The 24,283-nt window shown below is 43.1% G+C and overlaps 1 protein-coding gene across 2 annotated transcripts in view; it reads left to right on the plus strand.

Moving 5' to 3' along the window:
* The window catches only part of CPPED1 (calcineurin-like phosphoesterase domain containing 1), a 145,140-nt gene extending 121,732 nt beyond the window's left edge, over nt 1–23,408 (plus strand). For both annotated transcript variants that reach the window (XM_011961504.1, XM_011961511.1), the window contains one exon: nt 20,414–23,408. In XM_011961504.1, the coding sequence (XP_011816894.1) occupies nt 20,414–20,643 (230 nt within the window). In that variant the 3' untranslated portion in view covers nt 20,644–23,408. The remainder of the gene's footprint in view (nt 1–20,413) is intronic.
* Nucleotides 23,409–24,283: the final 875 nt, after the last annotated feature.

Here is a 24,283-nt window from a genome sequence, read left to right on the forward strand (position 1 = left end):
AGCCTCCCGAGTAGCTGGGATTACAGGTGCCCACCACCACACCTGGCTAATTTTTGTATTTTTAGTAGAAATGGGGTTTCACCATGTTGACCAGGCTGGTCTCAAACTCCTGACCTCAGGTATCTGCCCTCCTCCGCCTCCCAAAGTGCTGGGATTGCAGGCGTGAGCCATCGTGCCCAGCTAAGGGATCCATTATTGTCCCCTTTTTAAAACTGAGGAAACAGTATACAGTGAGGTGCAGTCGCTTGCGTTTTGGCATTTAAGTAACAGACAGGATCCAGAGTCGGTGATTGTTCCGCTGTCTCCGATTTCCACCCTCTTGTGAGTAAGGTCTCCTTTTGTAAGGAACATGGCAGTTCTTTTGTAAAATCAGAAAATATGGGAACTCTCCCTTCCCTTTGATAATATTGACAAAGGGGAGATTTGGGTTTCTTCTCCAGATACCTACTAAAGTATAGCTTCTGAGCTGCCACAAGTTTCATTTATTCATTCACTGTCCATCCATCCATCCATCTCTCCGTTCATTCGTTTATCCAGCAGTCATAGAGCGGCCACTCTCTGCTATTCATCCTGGGGATGAGTATTCAGTTAAACACACGTGGCCTCTGCCCTTAAGGAGCTCATAGACCAGTAGGGGAAACCAAGGTGGGAGCCAGAAATCAGGGCAAAAGTAAAAGAATGTGCAAGGAACAGGATGAAGAAGAAGGAGCCCTGTCCAGCTTCACCAGGGATGTTTTTCCATTGGAGGAAAGGAATGAACAGGGTCTTGAAGAATAAATAAGAGTTCATCAGGCAGACCTGGGCAGAAAGAGGGCACAACATGAGCGAGACCGGAGCCACAAAACAGCTCATCCTGCACCGGCACTGGCACTGGAGTTGCTCGGTGACTGGAGTAGGCTCAAGCGGAGACATTGTGTTTGATCAGGACCTTAAGGTGATGGGGAACCCTCAAATTTTACCTGATGAAGTGGCACAAGTGGGTTTTGCTTTAAAAAAAGAAATTGTAGAGAGGGGGTCTCATTTTGTTGCCCAAGCTGGTCCCAAACTCCTGGGCTTAGGTGATCCTCCAACCTCAGCCTCCCAAAGTGCTGGGATTACAGGCATGAGCCACTGTGTCCAGGTTTTGCATTTTAGAAAGATGGTTCTGCGGCCGGGCGCGGTGGCTCAAGCCTGTAATCCCAGCACTTTGGGAGGCCGAGACGGGCGGATCACGAGGTCAGGAGATCGAGAGCATCCTGGCTAACACGGTGAAACCCCGTCTCTACTAAAAACTACAAAAAAACACTAGCCGGGCGAGGTGGCGGCGCCTGTAGTCCCAGCCACCCGGGAGGCTGAGGCAGGAGAATGGCGTGAACCCAGGAGGCGGAGCTTGCAGTGAGCTGAGATCCGGCCACAGCACTCCAGCCTGGGCGACAGAGCGAGACTCCGTCTCAAAAAAAAAAAAAAAAAAAAAGAAAGATGGCTCTGCTCAGTTTACCCAGATGCTTTTTCTCTGCTTTCCTTCCTGACGGAGGAGGTTTTGTTCAGGGCACTAGCATGGCAGGCTGAAACACTCCTTCTCCAGACCCCCATGCAGCTGTGTGTGGCTGCATGACCTAGTTCAGGGGTTTAGCAAGTGGGGCTTCCAGAAAGGCTTTTTGTTGGCCCTTACCTCTTCTTCCACCTTGGGACTTGGACCCAGTGCCTGGAAGCCCTGCAGCCATCTTGCTATCGTGAGGATAGAAGCTACAAACTGAGGAAGGCAAAACAGAAAGATGGAAGGAGGCTGGATCCTTAATGAAATCCTGGAGAGGCTGCGCCCTCCCTGGACTGCTTACCTCCTCTTTTTATGGGGTAGATAAATCATAGTTAAGCACAAATACAGCCTTTACTTTTTTAAGCCACCATAGCCACTGACAGCTGAATGTCATACAGGAGATCAGACAACCAGGAAGATCACACTGAGGATGGAGCGGAGATGGGGGTAAGCATGTTCAGGCAGACAGATCAACAGGATGCATGGACCAGGCGGAGGAAGGGAGTGTCGGGGTGACTCCCGCATGCCTGGGTTGGATGACTTCATGGTGTTCCAGTTCAACCCACACAAGGAGGGGTGGGCATTAGGGCAAAAGAAGTAAGTAGGTTGAGTTTGCAGAGCTTGCAAGGATGTCCAGAGGAGAGGTCCACGAAGCCTAGGAACCAATTGTCGGCTGGGAAATGATTCTGAATTTTTGGCAGGTGGAGGTGGTTGAGGTTATAGCAAAAGCGGTGGTCATCAGTGAGAGGGAAAGGGACGAGAGAAGGGGAGTGGACAGAGCCCAGGGAAGGCCACCATTGAAAGGGCTTGTGGAAGCCAGGGATGTATGCAGGAAGAATAAGCTGTTAACTGGAGGAGGAAGTGCCTCGAAGCCCAGGGGTAAGGAAAAGTGCACAAATTTAGTTAATGTGTGTTCTCTAAGGGATCATTGCCTGATCAGAATTTTTCTTGTCCCAGTTATTCAAACGGAATCTGACTTACCAAGGTCCTCATGTTCTGATGGCTGCAGTACCCGCTTCTTGGCTTTCCCTGGCTCAAGTCAGAGGCAGAGCACTTTCTCCCTAGCAAATTTCATCTTGAACAAATTCTGCAATACATTTTCCTTCCATGGCTGGCCGCCACCTCTGTCTACCTCCCTCCAGTATTTTTGGATGGATTTCCAATTTGATACATGAACATTCTGTCAGTCAAAACAATCTTTTTAATGAGCCTCTTGTCCTGACAGCTGTGTTTAAGGTAGGGTATGGAAATCTAGAAAATTGTCCATTCTGGATTGAAACCTTAATGTGTGCCCCACGCTCCATTTCACACGCAAGCTGCCATCTTCTTTTAAAAATAAAGAGGAAATTATGAACAGTGAGAAAGATGTAATTTGTGCAAATGAAAAGAAAAAGATCTTCTGATCAGATACTTAGAGAAGGATGAGAGGAAAGTATAATTATTGAGTGCTGCCTGAGTACAAGACACGCAGCTTCCTGCTGTGCCATCCAGGGTGTGTCTCTGATTCTCGCTTATCTTCCCGGTGGCCCTGGGAGTGGTTGATACTAATCTTGCCTTCCAAATGAGGAAACTCAGGTTCACATATGTTGCTGCACATGCCACACCTACACAGCTCAGCAACAGTAGAACTGAGGTTCAAGCCTGAAGCTCCCAACCCCTAGCTCCCACCCCAGGCTGCCACTGCTTTTCTGACAGCCAAATATTAGTATTAACAAAATGCAGTCCTCCTCTTGCATATTCTACAGGTTTTGAATCTGTAAGTCATCAGGAAGGGGAAAAAATTAAAAGTTGAGCATAACCCCCCTTGTAGAAAAGTAACAAAGGGGCTGGGCACAGTGGCTCATGCCTGTAATCCTAGCACTTTTGGGAGGCCAAAGTGGGCAGATCACCTGAGTTCAGGAGTTTGAGACCAGCCTGTCCAACATCGCAAAATCCCACCTCTACTAAAGATACAAAAATTAGCTGGGCGTGGTGGTGGGAACGTGTAATCTCAGCTACTCAGGAGGCTGAGGCAGGGAGAATTGCTTGAACCCAGGAGACACAAGTTGCAGTGAGCCTAGATCACTACTGCACTCCAACATAGGCGACAGAGCAAGACGCTGTCTCAAAAGAGTAGTAAACGGCAGTGAGTCTCGGGGTTGAGGAGCATAACTGATCCTTGAGTCCGGGGTAGGGAAGTGATGCTATGCTGTGATCACACTCTCAAGGCTGTGGACTCAAGAGGGCAGCCAGACACCTCCAGGCCCTGGAGAGTAATTATTTCCCAATACTGCTCTTTGCCCTGGAGCGTGAGAGCACATCCACGTGCCCTTTTTAATTCTAAGTGGGATGCAGATGTGGTGTGTGGAAGTGGGAAACGTCATGTTATGCACAGGAATGTGGGCCCCTCTCAGCTGCCTCCAGGTGTTGGTGTGATGCCTGTGACCACTGAACCTCTTCCATCCACTCTCAAACCTTTTGCAGCAGAACTACTTCTGTCCTGATGAAGCTGAAAATGCACAGCTCTAGGTGTTTTCTAGGTTACTTCTGTGCCATCCCCATCTCCCACATTCTTAGTTTTAATTAAGAGGAACTTTGAAAAGGGAAGAATATAATTTTTGTGGATCATTAATCAGGTGAGGTAGGAAAAGTATAATTTACATGGTGTCTTAGTTCGTTTTGTGCTACTATAACAGAATACCTGAGCCTGGGTAATTTATAAAGAACAGAGATTGATTTCTTTCAGTTCTGGAGGTGGGGAAGTCCAAGGTCAAGGGGCGGCTGCGTCTGGTGAGGGCCTTCTTGTTGGGGCATCCCTGACAAGAGTGAGGAGGAAGGGGGCCTGGCCAAATTCATCCTTTTTTTTAAATTAGGAAGCCACTTCTCTGATGACAGCATTAATGCATTCATGAGGACAGAGCCCCCGTGACCTAATCATCTCTTAAAGGTCCACCTCCCAATGCTGTTACACTGGGGATTAAGTTCATAACACTTAAACTTTGGGGGACACATTGAAATCATAACGCATGGCTCTTCCTTAGGGGAGGAAACGGGTGGGGGAGGAATCCTTAAAGAAATCTCTTCAGGTTTTACAGTATGAGCTGGCTTTAGGTAAAGGTCATTTTAACAACTGGGCCATTGCTTCCTACCCAAGCAAAACATTAAAAAGAGAGAAAGAGGAAGGGAATCTCAAGAGGAGGCTAAGAAACCTAAGACAAGCCAGATGCTTTATATCACATAGACCAGACATGTGAGCAAATGCCTGAAATGAGCAAGTGTATAGGTGTTAATGTCACACCCATAAGAGGAGATGAGGCTTGAACCCAGGTTTCCAGCAGGGTTCAGCCCAGGAGCACCTGGACCCATCACAGTGAAATCTTTGAGAGGTTCAGCTCCAGAAGGAGATATTGCCCCCACAACCCACCCCAGGTCTCACAGGGGCAGGGCTGCTTGGCTTGGGCACTCCGTAACCCGAGAGTGTCTCTCTTCTCATGCTGATGATACAGCAAGCGGGAGTAGACGGGCTTCTCCGCCAAGACCCAGGTCAGAGGGGCTCTGCAGATAAGACTCCTTCTTTCCTGGATCTGTTTCTGCCCACTGAATCCCGGATGCTCTCTGAGAAGCTGTAGTAACTATGTGTGTCCCCATGCATGTGAGTAGTCCTTAGAGGGCTGAAAGGCTCTGAACTCTCCTGACCTCCCAGTTTACAGTATTTGTATTATTAAGATATAGAATGATCATCCAACAACCTAGATTTTACATAGCAGTGTGGGGGCAGAGGGAAAGCTTTTTGTTCCACCTTCTGAAGGTTCACTGTGGAAATGAACTGACAATGAACAGGTGATAAGGAAAAACATGCATACAGATGTATTAATGTGCTGAACTTGAGAGCCATACAAAATATGAGACTCAAGGGGCAAATAGTTGAAGCTTATATACCCTCTTCATAGGGGAGAGGGAGATGGGAGAAATGTAGGCAATTTTGAGCAGTCATAAATGATTTTTAGGGGAATTGAATGGGCCTAGGAAGCAGACATTATCTTGTAAATGATTCTTTTAAGAAACTGAATGGGACCAGCAAGTTATGGGAAGGTAAGACACAGAACTGCATTGTGAACAAAGGTTGTCTTATTATGTAGATAAAGTCTCCCACGTAATCTCTTGGAGCTACCCTCAGAAGAATGGGAGAAAAGCCTGTCTGGGCATGGTGATGACTTTTAGTCTCTTCTCTTCTCCATTGGCTAATCTTTCTCGGTTATTTGATGAGATTCCTAGGGAGGGATTCTTAAGATAATTGCATTTCTTTTAGAAAGAAATCTCCTTAGTCAGATAAGGAAATTCCAAAGAGTTTCAGATAAGGAAATTCTGTTACTGCTCTTGAGGAGGGAAGGTCAGAGAGACCTTGAGGCTGCTGCTTTAGTTCAGCATGTCAGAGTGCCATGTTTTGGGGTACCATTTCTGAGTCCCAACACCAGAAATACAGTTTTCAGGACGTTAGTGAGTAGCTCTGAAATACGGCAGCATATCCTGAATGGAATAAGTAAAAGATCCATTGTCGAATATATAAAAGCAAGTTGCAAATCTATATGTAGCCTATTCCATTTTTGTGAGATTTTATATATGTATACATGTTTCTTTAGATCTGTATCTAACATATGTATAGTAGTATACACATTTAAATTATCTGGAAAATCCTAAGATCCTAAAATAGGAACATGGATTTCAAGAAATTTCCCTCCTCCCACTTTCTTTTGTTTAATATTCTGTAGTTTTACAACATTTGGGTTTAATTTTAGCAAGTATGCATTGTTTTTGTTTTTGTTTTCACATTTTATTTGGAAGTATTTTCAAGCTTACAGAAAAGACGCAAGAAAAGGAATAGTAAAAGGAATGCCTACCTACTCTTGACACACACATTCAACCATAGTAAGTCCTGTGAACATGCTTTGTTCTGAGGAAGATGAAAGGGATTATCCAGCATGAAAAAGGAACGGAGAGGATAGCAGTTACTCGGAAGTTCTGGATAAACAGATACTTATTTTAGGTCCTCTTGAGGAGTTTCGCTTTTAATCTTTGCAAGGCTTGTGTGAGATCACCAAAGAATGAGTTCTCATTGATCAAACTCTCAAATCCTTGTTGGATATTTAAATTGATTATGTTTTTCTGAAGAATAATTTGGCAGTCATATCAAAAGTCTTAAAAATAGGAATATGAAAACTAAATTTATAGCCAACAAGAAAAAAGTGACTATTTTCACCATTACTTTTTAACATTATATTGGAGATCCTAACTATTGCAAAAAGCAAGAGAAAGAAGTAAGAGACATAAAGATAAGAAGTAAAATGACCTATTTGCAGATGATGTGATTTTTTTTTTTTAACTTAGAAAATCCCAGGAGTCTACCAAATAATTACTAGAATGAATAAATGAATTTAGCATGGTCTGAGGATATAAGGTTAATAGACAAAAATAATTGCATTTTTATATAGTATCAGCAAGCAATTGTTAAGTGAAATTGCAAAAATAATTCAATTTACAATAGCACCATAAAACATGAAATACCTAGGAATAACAAAGGATATCCAAGACCTCTGCCTCTACAAAACATTGCTGAAAGTAATTTTAAAAGACCTAAGTAAATGGAAAGATAGACCATATTCATGGATTACAGGGCCAGTGTTAATATGGCATTTTCCTTTGGGTTGATCGATAGATTCAACAAAATCCCAATCAAAATTACAGCAGTTTTATTATTTGTAGAAATCAGCATGCTGATTGTAAAATTTCTGTGGAAATGCAGGGTATCTATAATGGCCAAAACAGTTGAATTAGATCTGAGTAACTTTTTTAGACGGAAGGATGTAGACACTTTTAAAGTAGATATAGAAGTTTCTTTCTGACCATCAGGACAGATGCTCTTACTTATAGAATAGTTGACCTTTTTTGTGTTCACTAACACAAGTCACTTGCCTCCCTTGTTTGAAATGGCATTCGTGGTTTTATAAATGAAACTACAAATTACTGTTCCCTTTGTTACTGTTTTTCGATTTTTATTTTTGAGAAGCACAGAAACTTTCAGATTTTTGAAGAATCAAGAACTCTTGGATGAACTTACCCAAATGTATTCTTTTTAATGGTATGCTTTATTAGTGAGGGTGGCCTTCCTCCTGTTTTTGTAAATAATGTTTTATTGGATCACAGCCGTGCCCACAAGCTTATGTACTTTCTATGGCTGCTTTCGCGCTACAAAGGAAAGCAGAGTTGAGTAGTCGTGACAGAGACCGCGTGGCCCACAAAGCCTAAAATATTTATTATCCAGACCTTTCTGGAAAATATTTGCTGACGTGGGTCAATTAAGTTAGCAGTGATCCTCAAAAGAAGTTCCATGAAAATGTCTTTAAGATCCCATGCTAGTTCACGGGATTTGGGGATGATAGGGTTTGAATCAGTGAACGGCTGAAGCTGGAAGTGATGTGATGCTTTGATGCTTACCATGAGAAGGGAGACACATACACGACTGTGGCACTTTCTTTTTTCTCTTTTTGAGAGTCTTGCTCTGTCACCAAACTGGAGTGCAGTGGCACGAGCTCAGCTCACTGCAGCCTCCGCCTCCCGGGTTCAAGTGATTCTCGTGCCTCAGCCTTCCAAGTAGCTGAGATTACAGGCACACACCACCACATCCACATCCACATTTCTATATTTTTAGTAGAGATGGGATTTTGCCATGTTGGTCAGGCTGGTCTCAAACTCCTGACCTCAAGTGATCCGCCCGCCTCAGCCTCCCAAAGTGCTGGGATTACAGGCATCAGCCACTGCGCCCAGCCAACCTTGGCACTTTTTGTAAGTCATTCCATTTCAGCCAGTGTATAGCCCCATGCAGCCCTCTGGCCCGCCTTTCCCCGCCCTCGCCTGTCCTCCAGCCAAGCCAGAATCTGAACTGGAATTCTGGCACCACCCACCAGCTGACCTTCAGTCGTGTCCTCTGGGAAATGTGCAGGAGTTTCTTGATGTTGGATGTCAGGAGGATTAAAAATGCTGAAGAGGAAATTCGGACACCCAGCAGGTGCCAGCCTTCAGGAGCCTTTACATTTGGTGCCTGCTGCTTCCAGGACACACTTGACTCTCTTCACTCACTCGTGATATTCCCCTCACCTGATGTGTCTTTACTTCCACTTGGCAGGTGTTTTAGTGCTGACTCTGGGGACAGACTCCTGGGTTCAGATCCCACCGTGCCACTTACAGGCTGAGTTAGGCAAACTACTGAACATCTCTAAATCAGATAAAAAAATCACAGATAATAACCATGCCTCCTTCATGGAGAAATTGTGGGAATTAAATGAGCTAAAAACAAGTAAAGTGCATAGAACAATGTCTAGACAGATAATGAACACTCCGTAAATATTATTATCATCATTATTGTTACTACCATCATAATATGATCCCCCCTCAGGCCTCAGATCAGACATGAGCAGAGAACTAGGAGAAATTAAGGATGTGTTTAGGTCAGAGCCACCCCCTCCAGGAAGCCTTCTTACAGGGCCTATGGCACCGTGATCTTTGGCACTTTGCACCTCTGAGATGGTGGACAGAGCTTGTGCTTCTGAATTGGCCTTGTCCAAGTATACATCTTAGCTATGTGAATCCAGGCAAGTCACTTAACCTCTCTGTGCCTCATTCCCTCATCTGCAAAAGGGGATGGTATCTTCCTCGTCAGGGTGCTCATTCGGCTTGAGTGAGATGATGCAGGTGCAAAGTGCAGCTCGTAGATGTCCAGTGAATAAAACGCTGCTGAACAATGTCAATTTCTGCATTTTGTTATGAGTAGCTCTTTCTCTGCCTGGCTGTAGACCTCGAGTTCTTGATTGCTGGGAATGGTTGGTCCTACCACAGTCCGTAATACCTGGCACCAAGAGGGAGCTCAACAAATGTTTATTGCCTCAAACTAACTGAAGAAACAACCTCCCACCTTACCCGGATCCCCTTCCACCGTGTCCCCTGGCAGTCCTGGGCCACAGGCATTGGGTCCCTGGAGAAGATACATACCAGGGAAATTCTGATGAGAGTGAGTAAATATGCTGGAATCTAGAATTCCCCAATTGACAGCACAAAGTGTAGAACCTTTTCCTGAATGAGTCAGGTGGGGCTTAACCACGACTTCGTGTCCCCAACCTGCACCTCCCAAACTCACTTAAGAAACATCCGTCTCTTCCCCTTTGCCCCCGGCCACCCCTGGCCAGAATCTCTTATCTCAGAGCCTGCTAAGGAGATTCTTTACCGGCAGGAGGGATTATTTATACCTACTTTCTATACATTTACACCAAACCTTTCCTTTTTTAATTTTCCATTTCTCTCCCTCTTTTTTATTTGTGTCACATCTTTCCCCACCACTGAGGCGGAATAAAGTCAGTGTGAGTGACGGTTTGCAGTGCAGTTTTCACTGTTATAACTGGCAGCGTAAAGCTGGATCACGTTTTCACAAATACAGTCTCATGCAGGATAAAAGTAAAAACTGTCCAATTAGAGGGTGTTTACACTTTCCAGGTCTAAGCCCCAACACCAAGGCATTAAAGAAATCCAGTGTTTAGTATTGGAATTGTACTGGGTTGCATCTCAATTTCCTGATTGATTTGAAGCAAGTTTCCAATATTAGAATATTACATTTTACAGAGACTGTGTCCCAATCCTCTGATTGATTTGAAATGAACTTGAATCAAGATAACTTAAAAATAGCTTTTGTAGTGTCTTCATTACTTGATACTGTGGAGAAAAAAAAAAAAATACGAAGCTAACGCCACAGAAGTCATCTTCTGTTGATGCAGTGTCTGCCTTTGCTGAAAATTCTTCTGGCAGTAATTTAAAAAGATGCCTGTCATCTCCTTACAGCAGTTCATAATTCAAAAACAATCTGTATGTAATACTCAATTAAGCAACCATAGAGGCATGTCAGCCACAGATGACTGATGCACAGGCTGAGTGGAAATTCTGCCCAACTCGTGAAAACACCACTAAAATCAATACCCTGTCAGGGAAACCAAGATTTATTAATACATTCCTTACCTCCATCGACTTGTGAATCAATGCTTCCCTATCAAAAGCTAATAGAAAGCTGAGATGGGTGAAACTTCTTACAAGTCCTTGTGGCCCGTCGGCATGAAAGGGACAGGGTTATAACTCGGAGAGAGGCTGCGTGTTGCAGAGCTGGACTGCCGTGCTGTGTGCCTCCCTCCAGCAGTGAGCAGCTGGCCCTGCCCTGGAGAAATCCTCCTGGGTGGGGCGATGATGAGCTTGGTACCAACACCCATGCTCCCCCCCAGACCTCTGCCACCCATGAGATGGGCTGTCATTATTATTCATTGTACAAATAAGGAAATGCAAACTTATGGAGGTCAGTAATGGGTCCAAGGTCCCAAAGCAGAATGGACTCTGATGTCTGAGTACGTCGAGTTCTGATCCTCGATGCCCTGTTGTCTAACTGTGTGGCTTTGTGTTTGTCTCTTAACTTCTCTGGGCCTCAGTTTTCTCATCTGTAAAATAGAGATGATGTGAGTCCCTAGGACAGAGGTGCATTGGGAGGATTCAGTAAAACAGGATGAAGGATACAGAGCGCCCCGCTGCTGTGCCACCCCCTTCCAGGCCCCTCCTCCTTTCACTCCACCTGGAGTGGTTGCCCTTACTGGAGGTGGAACTAGGAGAAATATTCCAGGTTCAGAACTTCCGGGCCTCCCTGGAGCTGAGAAGTAGACTCAGACACCCCCACGTCTGGAAATTCACCAGGCTTCTTCTGAATCTGGCTCCAACCCAAGAAGTGTCTCCCCCATTTTCCAACTCAACATCTCATCCCTCGTTTCAGACTCCTTGAGCCAGCCAGGAACATGCCAGAGCCTTGAACTCAGCATCAGAACCCAGGAGGACAGAGTTAGTCACATCTTCCGACTTCTGAGACAGACTTTCGTCCCCTGCCTGGCCGTCTCTTTGTAAACTCATCACATGGTCGTTACTTGATTTTTTGTCTTGCAGGACCCCAGAAAGCCAAGTTCCTCATTGGAGTTGGGGAGAAATCTCTTTTACCAGAAGGAGAAGGTTTTGAACACAACTTCTTTGCTCACTAGTAGTTTCTCTCATTATTATTATTATTATTATTATTATTATTATTATTATTATTATTATTTTGAGACAGGGTCTTGCTCTCTTGCCCAAGCTGGAGTACAGTGGTACAACCAAAGCGCACTGCAACCTCCAACTCTTGAACTCAAGCAATCCTCCCTTCTCAGCCTCCCGAGTAGCTGGAATTACAGGCATGCACCCCCATGCCAGGCTGATTGGATAAACTTTTTTGTAGAAACAGGGTCTTACTTTGTTGCCGAGGCTGGTCTCAAACTCCTGGCCCCAAGTGATCCTCTTACCTTGGCCTCCCAAAGTACTGAGATTATAAGTGGGAGCCACCGCACCTGGCCTCATCTTTATTGCTAGTCCTCTTGCAGCATCTTTGCTACTCTAAGAATCCTCGTTTGGTCACATTTTCTGTGACTTAGGACGTTAACAATAATTGGTGAGCCCTGAGGAGCAGATGGAGAGGACATGTATATTACAGAGAAGCGCAGCTGTCCACGGTCTGGGGAAAACGCTCGGAAAGGTCCTCTGGGCACTTGAACAATCACCATTAAATGCTCCCCTCTCTGTTAATGCCAATCAATATGGTGTGAAAATTAAACATAAATGAGTTTTTACAGCTAATTATGGCTAAGGCAAACTTCTTTCAAAATTGCCAGACATTCTTTTCAGAATAGTACAGTTTGCAACTATGAGTTAGGCATGAAGAGCCAAGTCTCATAAACGTAATTTAGCATGCAAAGATATAATAATGCTAAGTGCTTACTGTCCAGCCATTCAGTGTTTCCCCAGGCAGGGCTGATGTCATGCGGTCCCATTTGAGCCACAGACTGGCTTTGAAACCCCAGGAAAGCTACAGAGGAAGCAGTCATTTCCACCACCCCTTGAGTCTGTACGATGGGAGCCTTTCAGTTCTCTATTTATGGCGAGGACCCATCGGGCGCCCAACCCAGCGGTTCCAGCTGCAACCTGAGAACCGCACAATTTGTGCTCTGGAGTGGCAGTGGCTGCATTTTGTCATGCCACCCTGCCCTGTTCATGTTTCCCTAATTTTTCTTTTTCTTTCTTTTCTTTTTTCTTTTCTTTCGAGACAGTCTCGCTCTGTCACCCAGGCTGGAGTGCAGTGGCACAATCTCAGCTCACTGCAACCTGTGCCTCCCAAGTTCAAGTGAGTCTCCTGCCTCAGCCTCCCAAGTAGCTAAGATTATAGGCGCCTGCCAGCACGCCTAGCTAGTTTTTGTATTTTTAGTAAAGATGGGGTTTTGCCATCTGGCCAGGCTGTTCTCGAACTCCTGACCTCAACTGATCTGCCCGCCTCGGCCTCCGAAAGTGCCGGGATTTCAACCCGGATCACCAGATTAATTTGTGATCATCGTAAGCATTACACTATTGTAATAAGAGAGAATGATGCAGCTCTCACTAATCCCACCCCACCCCCCTCACCTGGAACCACCACTATAAGCAGTTTAATGTCTGTGCACACATGCCCTCTTAGGTATACATATGCACACATAGGCACACATACCTCTATATGCACACAAACCTAAGGTACACGTTATTTTATGCAGGATCACACGATGTTTTTGCAGCAGTGTGCTATACATATTAATGGTATTTGGCACCTTTTGGTGCCAGTACATATAAATTACCTCTTTTTAAAAAATGCACATGCTGTCATTTAACAGATCTTCCATAAACAAACGTTACTAACGGTACTGCGATGCACGTTGAACCATATATTAATGTCCACAGGTACAACACAGATACATCTTTGGGCTTTTTCCTGGGGATTTCTGAAGGATAACCATCTACCAAAATGGTTTTGTTGGGCCAAGGGAACATACAGTAAAATGTGCGATAGTATTGCTAGATTGCCCTTTGACATGAGTTCTTTCTGTTCAAATTCTAATAGGAAGTAAATGGAATTACAGTCATACACCGTTAGGCAATTTTGTCGTGTTGCAAACATCACAGTGTCCTTATGCAAAGTTAGATGGTGTAGTCTACTGCACACCTAGGCTGTGTGCTATAGCCTATGGCTCCTAGACTGCAAACCATGCAGCATGGTACTGTATTGGATACTGCAGGCAACCGTAACACAATGGTAGGGATTTGTATATCTAGACATAGAGAAAGTACAGTGAAAATACAGCATTATAATCTTACGGGACCACCTTCGTCTATGGCATCCATCATTGACCAAAATGTCTATGTGCTGCACGTGACTGTAGCTGTTTCCACCTGCGGCTGTCTTAAGTAGGGAAGGCTGAATACCCTTCGTTTTTGCACCTGAGCTGATCCTTTATGCACCTGAGCTGAGCCACACCTCCCCACAGGTGAATCTCCAGTTCCCGCCAGCACAGGTACCTGTAGTCCCAAGAGCTCTCTTTACAGCCCCCCAGAACCCCACTCACCAGAAGCAGAGGCTGTCAGCAGATTCCATTCCTGCCTTTCTCTTTCTCTCCCCTTGCTCTCCTGTCTCCTCGTTTGCTTTCCTTTGCACCTGTTTACCACCCTTTACCACCATTCTCAATCTCTGTTTCCTTCCCGTTCCCCAGCATGGACCTAGTAAAAATCGTTTAGATCCTGAAACAGGAAAAGGACATTAGGAAAAAACTAAGGGAATCTAATCATGGGCTTTAATTAATGTTAATGTGTCAATATTGGTTCATTAATTGTAACACATGTATTATCCTGATGTCGTATGTTAATGAACGGGGAAAACGGTAAAGGGGATATGAGAATTCTCTATATTATCTTTGTGATTTTTCTGTAAATATAAATTGTTCTAAAATTAAAAGTGTATTTTTAAAAATACAGCCAGGCGTGATGGCTCACACCTGTAATCCCAGCACTTCGGGAGGCTGAGGCAGGCAGATCACTTGAGGTCAAGAGTTCGAGACTAGCCTGGCCAACATGGTGAAACCCCCATCTCTACTAAAAATACAAAAATTAGCCGGTCGTGCTGGCAGGTGCCTGTAATCCCAGCTACTCAGGAGGCTGAACCAGGAGAATCACTTGAACCCAGGAGGCGGAGATTGCAGCGAGCCAAGATCGTGCCACTGCACACCAGCCTGGGCTTCACAGTGAGACTCTATCTCAAAAAAAATACACAAAAAATATATATAATTTAAAAAATAAAAACACATGGATCATTCACATTTAGTCATTGTATGTGCTTCCATTCCTCTTGGCTATGACAGTTTCTTACACTTTCCCTTGTTTTTGATGACAGTTTTGAGGAATGCTGGTCAGGTATTTGATATGATGCGTCTGTCCTGGGAATGTGTCCGATGTTTTTCTCTGGATTAGACTGGGGTGATGGATTTGGGGGAGGAAGACCACAGAGGTGAAGTGCCATTTTTATCACATTCATATCAAGAGCACAGACTAACCGTGTGACTTTCCACTTTTGGTGTTTGTCCAGTTTCTTCACTGTAAATACATTCTTTTTTTTTTTTAACCTTCTCTTTATACTCTTTGAACAGAAGTCACGACGCTCAGCCCACACCTAAGGGGTGAGGAAAGATGCTGTACTTCCTAGAGGGTGGGGTGTCTGTGTCATTTATTTACTCTTATGTGTGTAGGAGATGTTTCCCCCCTGCCATTTATTTATTTATTCAGTAATTTATTATTATGGTCTTGCGAAGTTTTTGTTTGTTTTTAGAGACAAGGTCTCTCTGTCACCCAAACTGGAATGCAATGGCGCAGTCATAGCTCACTGTAGCTTCAAACTTTCAGGCTCAAGCAATCCTCCCACCTCAGCCTCCTGCGTAGCTAGGACCACAGGCATGAGCCACCACACCTGCTAATTTTGTAATGTTTTGTAGAGACGGGGTGTCACTATGTTGCCCAGGCTGGTCGAACTCCTGGCCTCAAGCGATCCTCTCGCCTTGGCCTCCCAAAGTGCTGGGATTGCAGGCATGAGTCAATGCGCCTGGCCGCCTCAGGGATTTTTTAATACTTTGGGTTATAATTCAACACTAGTTTATTTCGCTACTCAGATTGTTAAGCTTCGGCCATTGAGAATCCTGTCGCTTGATTCCTGTGTCCCTTTGCCATACCCCATCGTTGCAGGGTTTTTGTTTCTGATCACCGCTTTCCTTTCTGGCAACACAAGATGTTCCAGGCTCATCTATATTTCCTGCTCAGTGCTACAGTAGCCGTTTCTCCAAGGAGCCATAGTTCCTTTTATTAGAGAATCTAGGAAGCCAGATCTGCGTGCTAGGTGCTCTCATTGCTAGTACATGCTTCTAGGGGCTCTCAGCTGACAGAGCAAGGAAACGAATGTCTGTGTACTGGCCTGTGTATATACACATCTATAAATATTTTTATGTGAAACCACAGTGATATTGAGCTAAACATGAATTACCACTGATATCTCCAACTCTAATCCATTATTACCATATGGATCATTTTAGCTTCCTCCTCTTCCTGTAATTTTTTTTGCATTTTTTATTGAGCTATAATTCACATACCATAAAATGTGCTCTTTTGAAGTATCATATTTAGTCGTTTTAATATATTCACAAGGTTGTGCAACCATCACCATGATCTAGTTGCAGACCATTTTTACCATTCCACAGAGAAACCCTGCACCTGTCAGCAGTCACTCTCCCGTTCCATCCTTCCCTCAGCCCCTAGCAACCACTGATCTACTTTCTCTATGGATTTTGCTATTCTGGACATTTTATATAAATGGAAGCATACAAGATGGGGCCTTTTGCAAGTGACTTATCTCACTTAGCTTAATATTTTTAAGGTGCATCTACATTGCAGCATGTATCAATGCTTTATGCCTTTTCATGGTTGAATAACATCCCATTGTATGGGTAGACCACATTTTGTTTATCCATCATCAACTGATGGACATTTAGGTTGCTTCCATATTTTAGGCTCTTTTGAAAAATGCTGCTATGAACACTCACCTACAAGTTTTTGCATGGGCAAATGTTTTCTTTTCTCTTAGATGTATACTTAGGAGTGAAATAGCACAATTATGGTAAATATATGTTTAACATTTGAGGAATTGCCAAAATGTTTTCCAAAAGAACTATACCATTTTACATTCCCACCAGCACGGTATGAAGGTTCTAATTTCTCCAAATCCCTATGAACACTTGTTGCTTTCCATCTCTTTCATCACAGCCATCCGAGTGGATATGAAGTGGTTATCTCATTGTCTCTATTCGCATTTCCCTAAAGATAAATGATGTTGAGCATCTTTTCACATGATTATCGGCCATTTGTATATCTCCTTTGATGAAATGTCTGTTTAAATCCATTCCTGCTTGTTAATTGGGTTGTCTTTTGGTTGAGTTGTAAAAGCTCCTTATGTTTTCTGCATATTAGACCCTGATTAGATACATGATTTGGAAATATCTTCTCCCATTCTATGGGTTGCCTTTTCATTTTTTATGATGTTTTGGGATCACAAAAGTTGGTAATTTTGATGAAGTTCAGTTTATTTCTGTTTAGTTTGACTGCTATGCTCAGACATTGTAAAGAAATAAGATAACTATACATTTTTTCTTGCAAAGTATCAGATTATTCAGTATTTTTATCTCCCTTCCAAATATGGCAATAACTTGTATATGTTTTAATTTTCCACCGAATTCCCTATCTTGACATTTTTTACTTTTAGTTTCGCTTTTAACATTAAAAAATAGGTTTAAAAATAAATCAATAGTTAATTCAGTTTACCAAAATATTGGTGTTTGCTCATCATTATTTTTAAATGTTTCATCCTTTCTTTTGCTGAAGCAATTCTTTCAGTGGAGATTTAGACATGGTAAACTTTCAGTTTTTATATTCCAAACTTTTTTTTTTTTTGCCCTCGAACTTAAATGATACTTTAGCTAGATATAAAATTTGAGGTCCATAGTTATTTGCTGTCAGCATTTAGAATACATTACTCTTTGATTCTGTTATTGTTAAGATTCCTGCTATCTGTATGATTATTTCTTTATAATGTTTTTACTGCAGTTGTCTTCCTATGGTTTTTCTCTTTGTCTTTGCTGTACCACAGTTTCATTGCACCATACATCAGTATGAATTAACTTTCATGTTTCCTGTGTAGTACTTTTATCTGAGGACCTGTGTCTTCCTTATTTCTGGAAATTTTCTGTTATTTCTTCACATTCTTCTCTCTATTATTTTCTCCTTTCTCCTCCATCAACTCCTCTAAACTTCTGCTGATCTTAATCTGTCCTTTGAATTTTTAAATTCAAAGAACTCAAATCAAGAGCATGTACCTGTTGCTTGTGTCTAGGTCTCTGTATTGTCTTCTGGTTCCTCAGTTTTACCTCTCAGTTCACTAATTTCCTCTTTGATGTCTAGAATTGATCTCATTTATTTTATTATTTTTCATAGAGATGGGGTCTTCCTACATTGCCCAGGCTGGTCTCATACTCCTGGCGTCAAGCGATTCTTGCACCTCAGCCTCTCAAAGTACAGGGATTACAGGCATGAGCCACCATGCCTGGCCTATCTCATTTATTGAGAGTTGTTTTTATTTTAAATTTTAGTGGATGCTTCTTTTGTGTCCACTATTTCTAAATGTTCATTACCTCCTATTAGCCTATGTTGTCTCGTAACATCTTTTTATGGGTGTTAGTCCTTTATTAAGGACCTTTGATGTCTTAAACACATTGATTTGAAATATTTGTCAATTTTAAATAATTAATTTCATCTGGAGTGAATTTATGTTCCCAATTGAAGGGTTCGTAGACTATTTACCACGTGATTTCTTCATGGGCAGCAGAATTTTTAATTGCAGGGTCAATTTGAGTAAGGGGTATTTTTTTGTTTTTCCCTCATTCTTTCTCTCTTGGCTAACTTCTGTCTCTCTAGTGGTTTTCATTACCTCCACCCCCACCCCCTTTCAGGACCAGGCCTGATAATACTAGTTTAGAGCCCCATGGTAATATTGGGGAAAACATTTCAGCTCCTAGACTTGAGCCTGTGTCTCTCCTTTCTTCCTAGACTCTGGTTGCAATAAGCCTTAGCCCAGTGGTGTGCTGGAGACAGCTCCTACCAACTCATTAGGACCAGTCATTACATTTTAAGGAATGTTGTGAGCTGGTTGTTAAGTAGCCATTATTAATAATTATATAAACTCAGCATTAAATAGATTATATGAAAAAGCAAAGGTAATAAATACTCAAAACTGATCACTTTGTAATTCTTTTGCTAAATATTGCTGTGATCCATGCTCTTGAGGCTGTTGGCAACGCTTGTATCTCTGTGGTAGAAACAGATCTGATACACATGTAATGGGCACTACTGGGCATCTCTTCTACGTCTGGTTCAATGACATCACCTTGGCAACTTGAAATCAGCCACGACCACAGTGGAAGTATTTACACCATGGAAATTGACAAACATGACAAATCAGGTCTTTAAAAATAATAATAACGTGAAACATTTACCAGCCTACCACTTCCCCAGCACCAGGCAGCAGCAGCGTTCTTCAGCCTCCTTCCATAAACAGAGGCACCCACAACCGCCCTTCTTCCAGCAGGGAGTCAGGCTTTATTTTCCCCATTTTCTCCTGAAAATGCTTTCAGTCTCTATGATCTTCTAAGATCTGAACTCCTGGTGACATTTTACTCGCATTCATGACTTTGCCTCTGTTTTGTGTCTGGCCTGTAGAGCTGTTTGTTTTGTTTTTGAGCCTACCTGTGTCCTTGGGTTTTCTGTTTTACGCTTCATCCATTACGGCTGTTTGGAGCAGAGGGGGTTCGTCAAATGCCAAACATGCTCTGCTATCTTAATTAGAATGCCATAAACATTATTTTTACTTATTTATTTATTTTGAGATGGAGTCTTGCTCTTGTTGCCCAGGCTGGAGTGCGGTGGCGTGATCTAGGCTCACTGCAACTTCTGCCTCCTGGGTTCAAGCAATTCTCCTGCCTCAGCCTCCTGAGTAGCTGGGATTACAGACGCCAGCCACCAGGCCCTCCTAATTTTTTTGTATTATTTATTTATTTGTTTATGTGTTTATTTTTGAGACAGAGTCTCGTTCTGTTGCTTAGACTAGTGTGCAGTGGCATGATCTTGGCTCACTGCAACCTCTACCTCCCGAGTTCAAGTGATTCTCCTGTCTCAGCCTCCCAGGTGGCTGGGACTACAGGCACCTGCCACCATGCCCAGCTAATTTTTGTATTTTTTAGTGTGAGGTTTCACCATATTGGCCAGGCTGGTCTTGAACTCCTGACCTTGTGATCCACCCACCTTGGCCTCCCAAAGTGCTGTGATTACAGGCGTGAGCCACCACGCCCGGCCATTTTTAAAAACATTTTTAGTAGAGACAGGGTTTCACCATGTTGGCCAGGCTGGTCTCGAACTACTGACCTCAAGTGATCCACCCATCTTGGCCTCCCAAAGTGCTGGAATTACAGGCGTGAGCCACCGTCCCTGGCCATAAACGTTATTTTTAAAAGACATAACTTCTGTTATCTGGATATTTCTATAGGCCTCAGGATGCTTTCCTCAGTCTCTGTCTTTTCTCAAAGTCATTCACTTCATCTTCTCTCATTTTCTTCCCTAGTACTTCTTTGTACTAGTGATGACAAAAGTGTTAATAATATATTACAAATATGAAGTATCCTTTCAGAGATTCTGTACGTCACATACACTTTCTATTTGTTGATTATATACAGAATATTATACATTTAATATGATAATTCTACATGATGGTATAATAATATATTTAATATATTACTGTTCACAGAATACAATGCTGGAGACCCCAGGTTACCTGATGGAAGTCCTCGGCCCCCTAACGTCTTTTTCCCTTCCCTGCAGGTGTCAAAGTCGTGTTCTCAGGCCACTACCACAGGAATGCCGGGGGCACCTACCAGAACCTCGACATGGTGGTGTCATCTGCCATCGGATGCCAGCTTGGCAGAGACCCCCATGGGCTCCGAGTCGTGGTGGTCACTGCCGAGAAAATTGTTCACCGATACTACAGTCTAGATGAGCTGAGTGAGAAAGGGATAGAAGACGATCTCATGGATTTGATCAAGAAAAAATGATGGTCCTTCCTGTTCCCGTTCACTTTTCACTTGCACTAATTTTTTTTTAATTTTGCCAGAAACAGCAGCTGCACACAACCCCTTGCTGAAATATAAAAATAGCCCAGGGAGGTTTGTGAATTTATGTCCTTTATCAGAGAGCTGGGGCCCTATCCTGAATTATACTCAAAATAGAACTGCGATTCCTTTAAAATGGAGCGAGAGATCCTGGAAATCAGTTTTTAAAATATTAGACTATCTCTGCATGGATGTTTGAATAAATTCTCCTAATGCTATGTTTCTCAACTCCACTTTTGAATTGGATTGTTTTCTGGTTAGCGTACGATCAAAGTCTGCCTGTCGACCTTAATTCCAATCTGATATCCAAGTATGATCTTTGATAATTCCTTAAACAAACTACACCTGTTGTATTAAATTGTGGTCATGATTCCCAAAATGCTAGGCAAAACAAAATTCGTCTCCTTTCCTTCCCAGCAGAATGAACAGCTGTCTCCCTTGTTGCAAGAGCCATGCAGACTTATTTTGACAAGGAGCCAAGTAGCCACCATTTACCGTTAAATTCTGAGACTTCTGTTATTGCTGATGATAGAAACAGAATACAGTTGATACAGCTCGGAGCCAAAATTTGCCTTCCTGGGTGCCTAGAAAAGTCACCTTTGCACATAAATTGGCCATTTATGAAAATCTCCTCCAAGAGACTGAAACCGAAGCTCTAAAATGCCACTTCTCCAGCCACTGGGCAGCACAGTTTGAGTTTGTTCACATCCACATTCTGGCTGTGTAGCCACTCCGCAGATGGGTGGTCTCTGGGGATCAGAATGCCCCGCCACTCATGGGACTCTTTATTGTGTCCACTTCGGCAGAAAAAGTGGGAATGTATGCAGAGCTCTCGAAAGAAACAAAGCAAATATTCTGGTGGGGCCAAAACGGCGCCTTAAGCCACATCCTCTGAATTGGCCCTGACTTGAATTAAATACACTGATGCAAAATCCCTTGACAAAAGCCCGTAGGTTATTTCCAATCAGCATTGTTCTGATGTAACCTGTTTCACTGCATCTTCTCGGCAGCTCCTGACCACAGCTGGGTTTTCTCTTCTACAGCCATTGTTCTGGTGGACAAGTAACCTAGGTACTCCAAATCCTGGCAGGAAAAATGCACAGCATTATGGAACGGCACTCAGTAATCCTAAAATGACTTCCAAAGCTGGTTACAGATGAACTGCAAAGTCTATTCCATTAAAAGACTTTCTCATTACAAAGTTTTAGTCAACGTAGCAAAACCATGGGAAGTTAAATGGAAAGATAATTAAATATGTAAATTCATAAGGAACAAAAGACGAGAAGTTAATTATACGATAGGTTGGTGACACCGTAGTTCATTGTTATGTGCCACAAGAAAATTGAAATTTTTAAAAACTAAAGTGCTCTTCTTTTAGTGTTTTGCTGCAATCTTGTTTTGTATTTGTTTCTTTACAACAGGTGTAGGTGTAAGAGGTCAAGAAAAGGAGTTCGGTAAAGGGCATAGCTAATAACAACCACACATTGGGCTGGGCGCCGTGGCTTAACGCCTGTAATCCCAGCACTTTGGGAGGCTGAGACGAGCGGATCACCTGAGATCAGGAGTTTGAGACCAGTCTGGCCAACATGGTGAAACTCCATCTCTACTGAAAATACAAAATTTAGCCAGGCATGCTGGTGCACACCTGTAATCCCACCTACTCAGAAGGCTGAGGCAGGAGATCACTGGAACCCAGGAGGCAGAGGTTGCGGTGAGCCAAGATCATGCCACTGCCCTCCAGCCTGGGCGACAGAGCAAGACTCTGTCTCAAAAACACACACACACACACACACACACACATTGAGACTTGAGATGTAGTGACACTTGGATCATAAACAGAGGGCTTCGATTCCAGGATGGGGGTTTCTCCAGGGGGAAGTGGAAAGGAGCTCTCATTGTGGTCTTACACATGCAAAATGCTCTGAATTGTGGCCCATGGGTTTGCAGAAGGATAATGGAGATAATTGAAAGTAATGAAAATGAAACCTACCAAATCTCCTTCCCCAAAAACTTAAAAGAACTGATTTAAAAGTACCCCAAGAATATGCAAAGAAAAGGGAATCACATCAACAGATGACTGGATAAAGAACATGTGCTATGTATACACAATGGAATACTATTCAGTCATTAAAAAGAATGAAACCATGTGCTTTGCAGCAACCTGGGTGGAACTGGAGGCGGTTATTGTAAGTGAAATAAGTTAGAATTGGAAAGTCAAATACCTCATGTTCTCACTCATAAAGAGGAGCTAAATAAAGTGTACCCATGAACATAGAGTGTGGAATAGACATTGGAGACTTAGAAGGGTGGGAGGAGGGTAAGGGATGAGAAATTACCCAATGGGTAGAGTGTACACTTTTCTGGTGTTGGTTGCAGGGAAAGCCCGGACTTCACCACTTCGCAATATATGCATGTAATGAAACTACACTTGTACGCCTTATATTTATACAAATTTAATTTTTAAAAAAGGAGGAGAGAATCATTTTAAATACTCACCACTTTTTAAGTAAGTAAACAGTGGTATTTCCCAGTGGCAAGAGGTTCAGAAAGATGTCAGGAAATGTTTTTGTAGATAAGCATCTATCATTCTGATGGGTCATGACTAGTGTGTTCACTTGCGGTTCCTTTGCCTTTAAAAAAAGAGAATAATGTTAAAAAAAAATAAGTGCCTTATACTGTGAAAAATGATAAAAAGGACTTCCTGATTCGAAGTGCTGTGGTTTTGAATGTTTGTTATGTGTTTTAAGTGCTTTGGCTCAGAAAGGTGGGGGTCACATGGCCAAGGTCTCCCAACTCACCTTGGTGGAGAAGGAAAGGATGTAGATGGCCCAAGGCTTGAGTCCATGCTCCATAACACTGTCCTGTCTTTGAAAACGTTTCTCAGCAGCGAAAGGTTGCACCAGCTCAGCCGGTGGCAACACACTGAGTACGGTAATCAGCACCTTAGACAGCGTTAGCTGGAGGCCCCGGGGATTTCCTCCCAGCTCTGCAAAGCCTAAACCATACCCTGATTGCGCCAGGTTCAGGGGGCAGAAGCTTGTCCAAAGGGCAGATGGTTCCAGGGGGAGGATTTTTACTGGGGGATTTAGAAACTGAGCTGAACCATCATGAGTGACGGGACACAGCCCTGTCTGCAGCAGTAACTGTCCGCAGCTCTAGCTGCTCCATGTCTGGAGTCACCACCCCAGGGTGTAGGGAACCACCAGCTGTCTCAAGGAATGTCATCTAATGCTCCCCTTTCTGATTAATCACTTTAATTGGAGGAAAAAACAAAAACACAAGGGCTTGTTACAGGGGGAAGGTTTTTTAAAGTGATCTCAGATTGGATTGCAAAGGCTCAAGTGACTTTGGGAATGGGGCTGGGAAGATGATCATTTACTTATTACAATAAATAATTTTATCTCACATCTTCAGTCATGTTTCTCCTAAGACTGGGAAGAATGGGGAAAAAATCTAGTAAGCTTTATGGGACTAGCAACAGAACATTTTATCCTATTTTGTGATTTTCAGTATTAAGAGACTATTGATCACTTGCAGAGTTACAAGGCAAGCACTAGTTTAAACTTGAATAAGACAAGGACCA

The sequence above is a fragment of the Colobus angolensis genome, unplaced genomic scaffold (assembly GCF_000951035.1).
Source record: "Colobus angolensis palliatus isolate OR3802 unplaced genomic scaffold, Cang.pa_1.0 Scaffold116, whole genome shotgun sequence".
NCBI lineage: Eukaryota > Metazoa > Chordata > Mammalia > Primates > Cercopithecidae > Colobus > Colobus angolensis.